The following is a 13,248-nucleotide window of genomic DNA, read 5'->3' as shown; positions in this document are numbered from 1 at the left end:
CCGGCCTGGCCTGCGAGTGGGGGGTGGGCCTACGGGTTCTCAGCAGCGCCCCGGCCACCTCTGACTGAGCCTCCAGCAGGACTGTCGGGGGCGGGCGCACTGCAGTCATCCAGGCTGGTGGGGGGTGGGCGGCAGGGAGGAGGCTTCTGGGGATGTCCTGGGGGTATCCCAGGGAAGGACCTTCCAAGCAGCCTGCACTGGGGCTCGAGGCAAGAAGCGAGGTGGCCGTTTGGGAAACAGGAGGCTGGGGGCGGCGGCCAGAAGCCAGTGGTCCGTGTGCGATGGCTGCGAACTTTCTTCTCTGTCTTCAGGGACCAGAGTCAGGGCAGCAGGGTTGTAACTTTCACATTGTCTTATTTTATTCAAGACGAGGCTGACAGTTTTACCCATTTAAACGCGGACAGGCAGCTTTGCAGAACATAGACTAGAGGCTGCCGGGCCAGGGCGAAGGGGACTGCGGGGTCCAGATGAGCCGTGGGGAAGCCCTTTGAGCGGTCCAAGCAGCAGGACAGGTATGAGCGGTCAAGGGGGAGCTCATAATCAAGAATGACCGTCCAGGTCGTCCAGGCTCAAGTGGGCGGGGTCACCTTTACTCAGAGGCAGGGCAGGAACAAGGTGGGTTCTTCCTGTTGAGATAGGAGTCTGAGACACCCAGCCAGAGCTGCACAGAGGTGGATGGGCGGGGCCCTCAGGAGAGGTCTGGGCTGGAGACAGAGTCCCCGGGGCCCTTGGCTCCCAGGTGGGCCTAGGGGTAGGGTGTGGGTAACCTGAGACCCAGGCCCTCCCCTGGGCGGGTTCCAGAGCTGCATTACTTTCTCCAAAGGGTCTGGGGTCCAGAGAAGCTGTGATTCTCCTGCTCAGCACCCACCTCTGCCCCCATCCTCTGCCTCCATTCCGCTTTCCTGCAGGACCTAGGGCGAGGGTGGAGAGAAAGCGTGGGCAGGTGGAGCCCCCGGAGAGCCCCGGGGGTGGAGAGAGCCAGGGCTGGGGGGCGGGATGGGGGAAGCCTGGGCGAGAGAGGCCCGAGGGGGCTGGAGGGCTCAGGTCAGACGCCCAGCATTCTGCAAGCGGCCAAGGGGCTCCTGGGGCAGAGACGGCCGGGAAAGTGTGGCCAGCCTGGCCTCCGGCTGGATGGACAGCCTGCCCTCTGCCCTCCCACTCACGTTCGGTCCCAGCAAGAGCAATGGGGGCTCCAGACTTCAGGGAGGGGACCTTGGCCCAAGAGAAGCCCCCTCGTGTGTGAGGGCAGAGACCCCCTGCCATTTCCTGGGGGCTGGCTGGGACTCTGCTTTCAGCAAAGGTCCCTGTGCCCCCCACGCTGGACAGGCTTGCCCCCAGCATGGGGACCGGATGGGTGTGACCTCGGATTTGTGGGCAGGGACACAGGCCGGGCCCAGACCCTCAGGTGTCCAGGGGTGAGAGCCCACATCTCGGGTCACAGCTCTCTGCCCTATGACCCACAATTCGGCTCTGAGTCTCATGGTGCCCACCTGGGAGCTGTCTCTCCTGTCCCAGCCCCGGCAGGGAACACCTTATATAGGGCCCTCCATGTCCTTTTCCCCCTGAGGACCCTGGGGGCAGGGTCCAGGGGATGCCCTGCGCCTCCTCTGTGCCTGCAGCAGCCCCCCAGTGAGTGCCCGTGGGGCAGAGGGTGCCCAGCGCTTCCCTGAGCAGAGCCTTCCCTCGTTCATGGGTTCCAGCATGGTGGGGGCACCACAGGCACTGACCATGGACGTGAGATCATGTGAGGGGTCACCGGAGGTGGCTAGATCTGGGTGCCGGTCCCCCTGGGGGTGAATCCTGGCTTCTCCCTTGCTGCGTGACCCTAGGTACAAGAGCAAACCTTTCTGAGTGTGGAGTCGCCATCGCCTCATCTGTGAAGGCGGGCATGGTGCAGTCTTCCTGGCAGGAAGCACCTGGGCTTTGGGGCTCCAACGTGAGCATCCTGTGGGCTGAGCCCTGGGGTGTCACGCAGAGCTGGTCGGGTCCACGGGCCAGCCGTGGTGAGCCTGAAATGGACCCCTCTCACGTGCTTCTGAAGCCTGAAGTTTCAGAAGGAGGCCCAAGGAGCCTCCTGCCCACCTTCCTTGGGGTTGAAGGCGGTTCCAGCCCTTGGATGGGGTGTCCTTGGATGGGGACACCGAGGTGCCGAGAGGGGACCTGAACCTGAGCAGGGCTGGGCAGCTGCAGACTTCCGTATCCGTGATCAGTGAACCAAAACCCGTTCACTGTGCTGGTGAAGCTGACCGAGATCTGCCCAGGGGAGCGGCTCCCTGCCCCTTCTCCACAAGGCATCCTGGAGGGCCCGTGTGTGCCCAGGGGAGTGGCTCCCTGCCCCTTATCCACAAGGCATCCTGGGAGGGCCGTGTGTCTCAAGCTATACCTGAAACAGTCATCCACCCGCAAAGGGCCTCTCCTTGCCCATCCATTCAGTGATTAACCTCGGATGAGCCAGCCCAGAAGAGGACAAACCCAAGGAGACACCACTCAGGGCCCTTCAAGCGGTCCCAGCAGAACGCTGAGGGCAAGGTTGCCACAGGAGGGCTTCTGGGAGGAGGTGACAAGGGGGCCTGGTTAGGCTGAGCTTGGAAATGGGGTGTGGACAGGCGTGCAGAGCCTCTAGGGCCTGTTGCAACTCGGGGCCCCAAGTGCCCAGCTGTCCCTGACCTGCCTTTTCTATGTTCCCTCTGTCTCCCTCTAATCCACACACTGCACATACTCTTAAGGCCAGCTGATGCCAGCTGACAGGCAGGCCCCTAGACTCCCAAGCCTGCAGACCCTCACCAGGGCAGAGCTCCTGTAGCAGAGAGGGTTACTGGGGGAGAAAGTATAGAGTCCTGGGGGCTTGTCTCATCCTCTTCATGAGTAATCATTTGACCTTTTATAGGTCATTTAGTTTGGAGATGGCAATGGCAACCCACTCCAGTGTTCTTGCCTGGAGAATCCCAGGGATGGCGGAGCCTGGCGGGCTGCTGTCTGTGGGGTTGCAGAGATTCGGACATGGCTGAAGCGACTTAGCAGCAGTAGGTCATTTAGTTTCCCTGGGCCTCAGCTTCCTCACCTGTAAAATGGGCTCATGTGTAATGCCTTGGCTTGTGATGGTCACATAAAATCTCTGAATGTGTGAAGGGACCTTTTAAACTGGTGGTTCTCAAACCTGACCGCACCCAGGATCCAGGGACCTTTGAAATCTACCGATGGCTGGTCCCATCCCAAGAGAAACCAGTTCTAATGGGTCTTAATAGCACCCCAGGGATGTGATAAGTGGAGACTCTTCTCTCTCTGCCCTCTCCACTCAGTATAGTGGAAAAGCCCTAGAGCAATAGGGTGGATGGCTGTAGAACTCTGGAAAGAGGAAGGCGGACTGGCCAGAGACCTGAGGACGTGAGGAAAAATGCAGGACCTGTGTCTCCCACCTGCCATGCAGCAGACAAGGAGACTAAGTAAACCGCCCTCCCTGACCCCCGGCCCAGGGAAACACGCTCCGTCTACGGCCAGTGTCTCCCACTGCCCCCTCAGGGCACAGAACAACCAGGAAAGCACCTTTCATCACCAGGATGTTACCAGCAACACCAGATGGACTCTTAAGACCACAAGAGCAGTTTAACAAGCATTCTGAAAACTGACTTATCTTCAGAAGCACAGTCCACAATCAGCCAGGCCCTACCTGTTAAACCTAAACAGGGAGATGGCCTGCTAACATGGAAGACTTAACCAGGATCCAGGCCTCCTAGCGTAAAATTCTCATGCCCAGGATACCGTAGAAAATCACTCATCGCACCAAAGACCATGAACATAACTATTTGAATGAGAAAAGACAGTCAGCACATCCTGTTGTTGTTCAGTCGCTCAGTCGTGTCCGACTTTTTGCGACCCCATGGACTGCAGCACGTCAGGCCTCCCTGTCCTCCACTATCTCCTGGAGCTTGCTCAAACTCATGTCCATCGAGTTGGTGATGCCATCCAACCATCTCATCCTCTGTCATCCCCTTTTCCTCCTGCCCTCAATCGTTCCCAGCATCAGGGTCTTTTCCAATGAGCTGGCTCTTCACATCAGGTGGCCAAAGTATTGGAGTTTCAGCATCTGTCCTTCCAATGAATATTCCTTTAGGATGGACTGGTTTGATCTCCTTACTGTCCAAGGGACTCTCAAAAGTCTTCTCCAGCACTGTAGTTCAAAGCATATCCTAACACTGAAAAGACGTTAGAATTATCTGAGGAGGATTTTTAAGGCAGTCATCACAAAAATGCTTCAACAAACAATTACAAATACTCTTGAAACAACTGAAAACTTAAAAAAAAAAAAAAAAAAAAGGAAAGTCTCACAGAAGGAATACAAGTTCTAAGAAAAAGAATTCAATGGAAATGATGGAACTGAAAAATAAAATATGCAAGATTTAAAAATTCACAGGTGGGTTCCCTAACAGAAGAGAAGGATGTATCAGAGGAGAGACTCTGAGCTTGAAGATAGAACAAGAGAAATGATCCAACCTGAACAGCAGAGAGAAAATAGGAAAAAAGACCGAACAGAACCTCAGAAACCTGTAGGATAACACTTATGTCATGGGAGACACAGAGGGAGAAAATGGGTCCAAAAAATATTCACAGAAACATTGCCTGAAAACAAAAAAAACTGGCAAAAAGACATAAACCTACCGGCTCAAGAAACTGAGTGAACCGCAAGTAGATTAAGCCCAAAGTTATCCACAACCATACTTAAACATCAGAACCAGAAGACAGAAAAAACTATCTTGAAAGTAGTTCAAGAGAAAAGACACTTTATACTCCCTACCAGGGACACCAATGTGAATAACAGCCAACTTCCCGCTAGAAACCACGGAGGCCAGAGGAACATGGCACATTTTTCAGTGCAGAGAGACATTTGCTGCCGATGCGAATTCTATTTTGGGTGGAAATATCCTTCAGGAATGAATGGAACATGGAGACTTTCTCAGACAAAGGAAAACTCAGCAAAGCTTTCGCTGGCAAACATACTTGCCTAAAGGATATTCTCCATTCGGGAAGTGATAAGAGGGCTTAGAAATTCAGAAAGGAAGGACATCAAAGTAGGTAAAAACAGAGTCAATGTATCAAACTTTCATTTTGATGAGTTTCTTAAGTCATTGTTGATGATCAAAAATTATAGCAGCATGCGATACAGAAGCTCAAGGCAGGCAGAAGAAAGAGCTGAGACAGTCGTAGCTGATGAGTCAGGAAAATGAAGTGGCCTGGTGGAAGCAAGGTCTCTACACTTAAGCGTAGGATGCTGAGACAGAGGCTGGCAGCCTAAGCACAGGGGGTTTTAGAAGCTGGCCTGGTGATGGCTTCCGGGTGGAGAATCACTGGTTTAGAGCAGATAAGACTAGAGGAGAGGGCATAGCTGGTCCCGGGGCCCTAAGGGGTGCCAAGCCTTAGTGAGCGTCAGAATGCCCTGGAGGGCTTGTAAAACACAGGCTGCAGGACCCCAGATCCAGAATTCTGTGTCTGTAGGTCTGCGGTGGGGCCTGATAATCTGCCCTTTCTGACAAGTTCCTGGGCGAGACTGGTGCCGCTCGTCAGAGACCCCGCTTTGAGACATGCCGCCAGCACCCTTGGCTGATCAGGAGTTCCTGGGTCTCCGCTGAGGGCCCCTCAGCCCCACAGCCTCACACCCCCAAGTGTTCTGGCTCCGTGCGTAAACTGGGGAGCAGGTGTATCCTGGAGGGACCCTGGGACTGTAAGCCAGGAGGCCTCATCTTGCGGCTCAGGACCGGGTGAGCTTGGCCAGGTTCCTCTGTGGCCCTGGGCCTCTGTCCCCCTTTCCATGAAATGGGAGGAGCCGGCTGGGTCACTTCCTGGCAGGGCCCAGGGTGACGGCAGGAGTGAGAGGCGCCCAGCGGGCCTGGCCTGGGCACCTCGCCCTGCTTTGCTTTCTCCAGCTCTGCTGTCTCCTGTTTCATGGATCAGTTTTCACACAGGTTTCCTGTGACGAGAAGGCTCATTGGCTAAAACAAGTTTGAGACCCCTGCCCTTGACGTTGTAAAGGGCCCCTCCTGACCCCCACCCGGAACCTTCCCACAGGCCATCCGGGGACACACAGGTCCCCGAGGCAGGCCCCCAGCTGAAGCCTTTCCTGCGAATATGGCCTGTTCAGAAGGTCTTCTCTCCCCCTCCCTCCGCCAACCCCAGGAGACAGGCACCCGGATTAACAGCACCCTCTGTTCGGAAGCTGGCCTTCCTGGAGTGGGCCGCAGGGTGGGGGCGCCGGCAGGCGGTTCTGCACACAGTGCCCGCCTCACCTCCGGGGGGCTCGGTCCTCTGTCCTTGGGGACATTCCGGTGGCTCCCAGGAGCACGTGCTGGGAATAGGGACCCCTGGAGTCAGCAGACGTGGCCGCTGCTCTTCATGGGCCCACAGACTATGGAAAGACAGATGTTCAGACATCCAGGGGACGTCTGCTCCCCCAGGGTGGGGAGGGGTCCCCTGCCCCCCGCCCCCCGGGGACCCCAGCTCTGCCCTTTGTTCACCTTCCGGGGCATGTCCCACACTCATCTCTGAGCCAGGAACTTCCGTTCTGTTCTCTCTAGACAGGGCACTGAAGTGGTTAATGATGGGGCGGGGGAGTTAATGATGGGTGTCTCAAAATCCTGGGCACCCCCCCAGGGGAGCCAGGAAGGTGAGCGATGGAGGGGGACCAGGTGTGGGATTTGCACAGGGAATTCAGAGCCCCATGTCTCAGACTGGCCCCTTTAGACGTTAGAAATTAGGATTTTAATGTGAAAACCCCCAACTGCAAACAGCTCAAGGGTTTTGAAAGGTAGTCTGCAGGCCACCTCTGATGGAGCTGGGCCTCCGTTGGTCACCTCTGGCTCAGGGTGGCCCAGCCCTGCCCACACAGGGCCCCTTCCCCCCTCTGCCCCCAGCTCTCCTGGTCAGCTGGGTGAGGAGCTGGCCAGGTGACAGGACACACATGCCTGCCAGGCCGGGTCAGGCTCCACGGCGTTCCCGGGGTCAAGGGTGGGCTCAGGGGCACCACCCGCTTCCTGTATCCATCTTCAGTCAGTTCCCGGGGGATCAGGATCTGGAATGAGGCAGGTGGGATGTTCAGGGTCCTCCCGTGTCACCCAGTCACCCCCCACCCACATGGGCATACCCCTTTCCCGCGCCCGGCCGAGCCTGGCTGCCTGCGTGACAGCTGTGCTGTGTCTGTTCCAGGGTTTCCCTATTCCAAGTCTGACCCTGTCACAGGACATGGCAAGAATGGCTTGGACCACCGGGTAGGTACTCGATACCCCCACCCCGCACACCCTCCCCCCACACGCGTACTAACCAGCGCCCAGGGCTAGTGCGGGTCCCACAGCTTGGGGACCACTTGGCCAGGAGGAGGGGCCCTGGGGACCCCGCTCACCCGCCTGCCTGCCTCTGCCTGCTGCCCCACTGAGGGCCAGACCACCACCCAGCGACACCCCTCCTCTGTCTGCCTCCAGCTCCCAGGGAGACCCCAGGGTTAGGGGGACAGGGGCGATGGGGCCACTCAGAGGGATCAGACCCTCGTTAAGGCCTTCCTGATTCCCTTCTCCTGTGACCTGGAGCTTAACAAGGACCAGAAAGGATGAGGCGCATCATGAGCTGTGTGTGCCCAGCGTCCACCTCCTATCCTGGCGTGTTCTTGCCCCCCACCCCACACTGTTGGTACCATCACCACGGTCGCCTCTGATGGTGTCCTCAGCACTGTGAGCACTTTTGGGGTCACACGAGGGGCTGGCGTCTTCTGCCCTCTCCTGACAGCTGCTTTGAGCACCCCCTCCCCGCTCCCTGAATGTGGGGACGTGAGAATGTAGCCCAGACAGCCTAGCACCTGGCGTGTCCCCCAGCCGGGCCCACGTGCTCGTCCCTCTTCCCACAGCTTGTCCAGGTCCGCAGCGAGGACCCCCCGGGCGGGGTGGGCGTGTGGCACCGGACCTCCCCCACGGCAGACAGATGGACACACACACACACACACACACACGACAAACACCACACACACAGAACACACAACATACACACACACACATACACACACCACAAACACCACAAACGAACACACAAACACATGACACACACACACATGACAAACACCACACACACAGAACACACAACATACACACACACACATGACACACACACATACACACACGACAAACACCACAAACATACACACAGAACACACAAACACACGACACACACACACGACAAACACCACACACAGAACACACAACATACACACACACATACACACACCACAAACACCACAAACGAACACACAAACACATGACACACACACACACGACAAACACCACACAGAGAGAACACACAACATACACACACACATGACACACACACATACACACACGACAAACACCACAAACATACACACAGAACACACAAACACACGACACACACACACGACAAACACCACACACACAGAACACACAACATACACACACACATACACACACCACAAACACCACAAACGAACACACAAACACATGACACACACACACACGACAAACACCACACACACAGAACACACAACATACACACACATGACACACATGCGACAAACACCACAAACATACACACAGAACACACACACGACACACACACACACACGACAAACACCACACACACGTCACACACACATACACACACAACAAACACCACAAATATACACACAGAACACACAAACACACGACACACATACACACATAGAACACATAACATACACAACACATAAGACACACAGAGAACACACAACATACACACACAAGTACCACACACATACACACATAGAACACACAACACACACACATGACACATGACAAACACCACAAACATACACACAAACACACACGACACACATACACACATAGAACACATAACATACACAACACATAAGACACACAGAGAACACACAACATACACAACACACACACGACAAATACCACACATACACACACAGAACACACAACATACACAACACATAAGACACACACACACATGCTCACATACACATACCACATAGACACGCACACACAGCCCCGGGACACTTGCTGCCCCAGAGGCAGCCTCTTACCGCTTGGAGGACACTGTCCACAGACTGAGCACTTCCATCCTCCCAGAGAAGCCCCTCAGACTCGTCCCCACTTGTTCCCCCGGGTGTTCCTGTCACCACGTGTGTAATGCAGGGAGCGGTGACCCCTCGCACTGACCTCTGGCCCAGGGTCCAGCCACGGGGCACGTCCTAGAACAGGGGCCCCATCACAGAAGCTGTGGGCATCCTCAGGCCCTGCTCCATCGCCCTTGGCCTCTGTGGGCCCTGCTGCTGTGTCTGTCCTGGGCCCCAGAGCCTCTGCACGATTAGCTCAGGTGAACCAGACGCATCCCACTGACCGCTCAGGTGAACTGCACCCATTCCAATGACGGCTCAGGTGAACCTCGCACATCCCGCTGACCACTCGGGTACTGTGTGCATCCCACTGACTGCTCAGGTGAACCACGTGCATCCTACTGACCATTCCCCTGTTTGTTCAGAATGGGCTAAGCTGGAATGGGCATGCAGCATGCTTCTCTGAGTTTCCTTTAAGGATTTTTCTGCTCCTATCCTCCAGTCCTGTCCACAGGACCCCCAGGGCTCGGGAGAAGGTAGATCCTTAGGTTCAGCATGAGGGGCCTGAGGGCAGAGGGACTGGGTCAGAATGCTCCCCGAGTCTCTGCTTTGTGACTCAGGGGCCGTAAGCGCCAGGGTCACTGGCTGGGCCACATCCATGCCAAGGCATTCTACCCCCACAAGCCGAGTCTGGGGGGTTTCTCTCAAAAAGTGGGAGACAATTAAGAGGATGAATGTCAGCACCCACAGGCTTGCATCCTTGGTGGCCGAGCTGTGCGTTGTCTAGGGAGAGTTCCCTCTTGGCTGCCATGCTGGAAGGACACTAGCAGAGGCCCCAGCAGTGCAGGGAAGGCGTGGCCTCCAGATGCTCCACCCCCAAGGAGCCTGGGAACAGCTGGTGGAGACAGTCTGGGGGGGACACCATCTCCAAGCCTCTCCTAGAGCAGAGAGCGGACACTTGAGCTTCACAGAGTTGACAGCTGAACCCTCCAGGAATGTTTCTCCTGCTAGCCTCAGGGTGGCGAGCAGAGTGAGCCCTTCTGTACATCCTGCTGCTGCTGCTAAGTCACTTCAGTCATGTCCCACTCTGTGCGACTCCATAGACGGCAGCCCAGGCTCCCCTGTCCCTGGGATTCTCCAGGCAAGAACACTGGACTGGGTTGCCATTTCCTTCTCCAATGCAGGAAAGTGAAAAGTGAAAGTGAAGTCGCTCAGTCGTGTCTGACTTGTTGTGACCCCATGGACTGCAGCCTACCAGGCTCCTCCATCCATGGGATTTTCCAGGCAAGAATACTGGAGTGGGGCGCCATCGCCTTCTCCGTCTGTACATCTTAGAGAGTCGATAAAGACGGAATTCATCATCCCATGAGGACTTTTAGCTTTTCACATTAGACTAGCTCGGAGGTTCGTGAAAATCCTTGTTGACTTTTCTTTGGAATTCTTTTTTCCTTACTTATGTTCTCTCCTATTTTTTTTTTTCACTCTTTCTAAGACTCTTATATAACTGTATGCCTGTTTTTTGGCCGGAAGACCGGATAATTGATGGCCAGTCTTTTACAGCTCAGCCATGTCAGATTGTTTCTTTTTTTTTTTTTTTTTTACTTTCTGAAAGGATTCTAGGTGACCTAAATTAAAAGCACAGATGCAGAGAGACCAAATCCCAGAGGAGAGGAGAAGAAAGAAATGGGAGAAAATTATGTCAGAAACACACAGAAGAACACTGTCTGGAAAAACCATCGAAGCTCAGCTGCGAGCTTCCTGATGACCAGGGCACAGAGGCTGGCGGGACCAGCTGTGTGTTCTCACTGTCAAGTGGAAGGAAGTTAGTAAATCAGGAGGCGGAAATGCGCCTGCTTCTAGTTCCAGGATGGATTTGGAGCCAGCACCCTAGGCCCCACAAGGGCTTCCCTCGTGGCTCAGCTGGTAAAGAATCCGCCCGCAATGCAGGAAACCTGGGTTCAATCCCTGGGTTGGGAAGATCCCCTGGAGAAGGGAAAGGCTCCCCACTCCAGTATTCTGGCCTGGAGAGTTCCACGGACTGTATAGTCCACGGGGTCGCAACGAGTCGGACACGACCGAGCGACTTTCACCTTCACGTTCACCCTAGGTCCCAAAGCTTGTTTAAATGTCCTAGTAACTCGCCAGCCACAGAGCCTACCACGTGGTGGACAGTCACGCCTCTCTGTAGGATAAATGGGAAAAGAGCCGCCTGTGAAAGTCTTTCCTGTGGACCAGAGAGCGCTGGCTCCAACACATGCCACTGGCTTGCTATTAGAAGACTGGAGGACCCCACGGACAGAGGAGCCTGGCGGGCTACAGTCCACGGGGTCCCAAAGAGCAGGACGCAACTAAGTGGCTAACACTGAACAGGGCGGAAGTCGAGGTTAAAGCGAACCAGCAGTTTCCGTGGTATGAAGAGGGAACAATTCGTTCTCGATGACCCCAGTTATAAATCGGTTACAGCATTCATAAACGTAAATGTACCAAGCAACATGGCAAGGCCAGAGACCTTGGTTAAATGCAAGTATGGAAAGCATTTTGAATAAGACTCTTGAAATCAGATAAGGATCTAGTGAAAGGAAAAAAGGATAGAGAGCAATTTAATAGTGCAAAGAACAAAATTAGACTAATAAGTGTATGAAAAATCCGTATCTTCTGGATTAGGTTTTCACACGCCCATAAAACATTAACTAGTGTATACCACTATGAAGGAAACCCTAACAAAGTGTAAAAGTCTGATGTTGTCCAACTGTGACGCTGAGAAGAATACATGCATTAGCATCCGGCAGCCCTGAGTCCAGATCCAGCTCTGCCATGTACTGGGTGTGTGTTTGGGCAAGTTACTTAAATTTCAAGTCTCTATTTCCTAGTCTTTAAAAAAAAAATCATGGCAACCCACTCCAGTATTCTTGCCTGGAAAATCCCAAGGACAGAGGATCCTGGCGGGCTGCAGTCCATGGGGTCGCAAAGAGTCGAATATGACTGAGTGACTGAGCACACACACACACACACAGAGTCATCCTTACCTCTTAAAGTTATCATTAGGACAGATAACATGACATTTGTGAAATCTTCTAAGCTCTGTAAGCCTAGTTCCCAAATGAATAATTATTATAAAAGCACATCTCCACCCTTTCTTACCTCCACATCACTGGCTCCTAAGTAAAACGTGAGCTTTAGCAAGAAAAGAACAGTCAGTGGTGAACGGCCAGTTTCATTCTCCCTGTTATTAATCCCAGTATAATTTTTGGAAACTAAAAAGCATCGGTTAAGTCTTTTACAGTTCCATGTATTAGCTGTGTGATCTTGGGCAAGTATCTTTACTTCTCTGAGCCTCAGCCATTACACGCTGATAACAATGCCCACCTCCTGAGGCTTCAAGAAGATGAGTGAACGCGTGTGCAGGGCAGCTGGCAGCTAATAACACCAAACAAACGGGAGAAGTAAAGAGTTGGTTGCTTTTAGATTCTCTGTTCTCCGCTGAGAACTGCAGAGGGATCAGCTAGGGGTGTGCCTTTGGGTGTGGCCTTTGTGGGATCCCCCGGGGCCGCTTAGCTGTCCCGCCAGCCCACACATCGAGCCAGAGGCCCCGGGCTCCCCTGCACCAAAGAGGGCGTGAATGTCCCCCCACACTGGGTACTTAGATCAGGAGTAGACTGCTCTTCCTCTGCTCTGGACTGACACGGTGCGCCCCCTCCACCTGAGGGGTGCCCCCCGGCCCTGCTGAGAGTCTCTGCCCTGTCTCCGAGCCTGGCTGACCAGACAACACTGGTCCTGCTGCCCGGAAGTGGGTTTCCCACAGCCGCAGGTGGTGCTGCCCCCTGGCCCGGGAGCTTGCCGCCTGTGATGCAGAGCAGTGGGCACTAGGTGGCAGCATTTCTCTTTCGTATTCCGAACAGGCCCCGGGGAGAAGGCCAAGGTGGGAGACAAGAGCTGCCTTGCTTTGTGCAGGAGGTTCCCTATCCAGACGGCCTGAGAAACCGTCTCCAAATTTCGCTCTTGAAACTCCCAAGGGGAGTCCTTCACGGGCGACTCGGTGGGTGCGAGGTTGGCCGGTCCCAGGTCCCAGCGCTGGGACGAGGGTGCGGCGTGCCAGGCTCTTACCAAAGGACTCAGTAATG

General features: G+C 54.7%; 1 protein-coding gene across 25 annotated transcripts in view; it reads left to right on the top strand.

The window, feature by feature from the left end:
• Positions 1-13,248, top strand: part of ABLIM2 (actin binding LIM protein family member 2) — a 170,845-nt gene that overhangs the window by 132,414 nt on the left and 25,183 nt on the right. For all 25 annotated transcript variants that reach the window (XR_011464570.1, XR_011464565.1, XR_011464580.1 and 22 more), the window contains one exon: positions 7,195-7,256. Coding sequence is in view for 1 of the 25 variants with exons in the window: in XM_070372767.1 (XP_070228868.1) it covers positions 7,195-7,256 (62 nt within the window). In the remaining 24 variants the exon portion in view is untranslated. The remainder of the gene's footprint in view (positions 1-7,194; positions 7,257-13,248) is intronic.

The sequence above is a fragment of the Bos mutus genome, chromosome 6, assembly GCF_027580195.1.
Source record: "Bos mutus isolate GX-2022 chromosome 6, NWIPB_WYAK_1.1, whole genome shotgun sequence".
NCBI classification, from domain to species: Eukaryota; Metazoa; Chordata; class Mammalia; order Artiodactyla; family Bovidae; genus Bos; species Bos mutus.
Note: the sequence above shows the minus strand (reverse complement) of the source record. Positions and strands in the feature narration are given on the sequence as shown.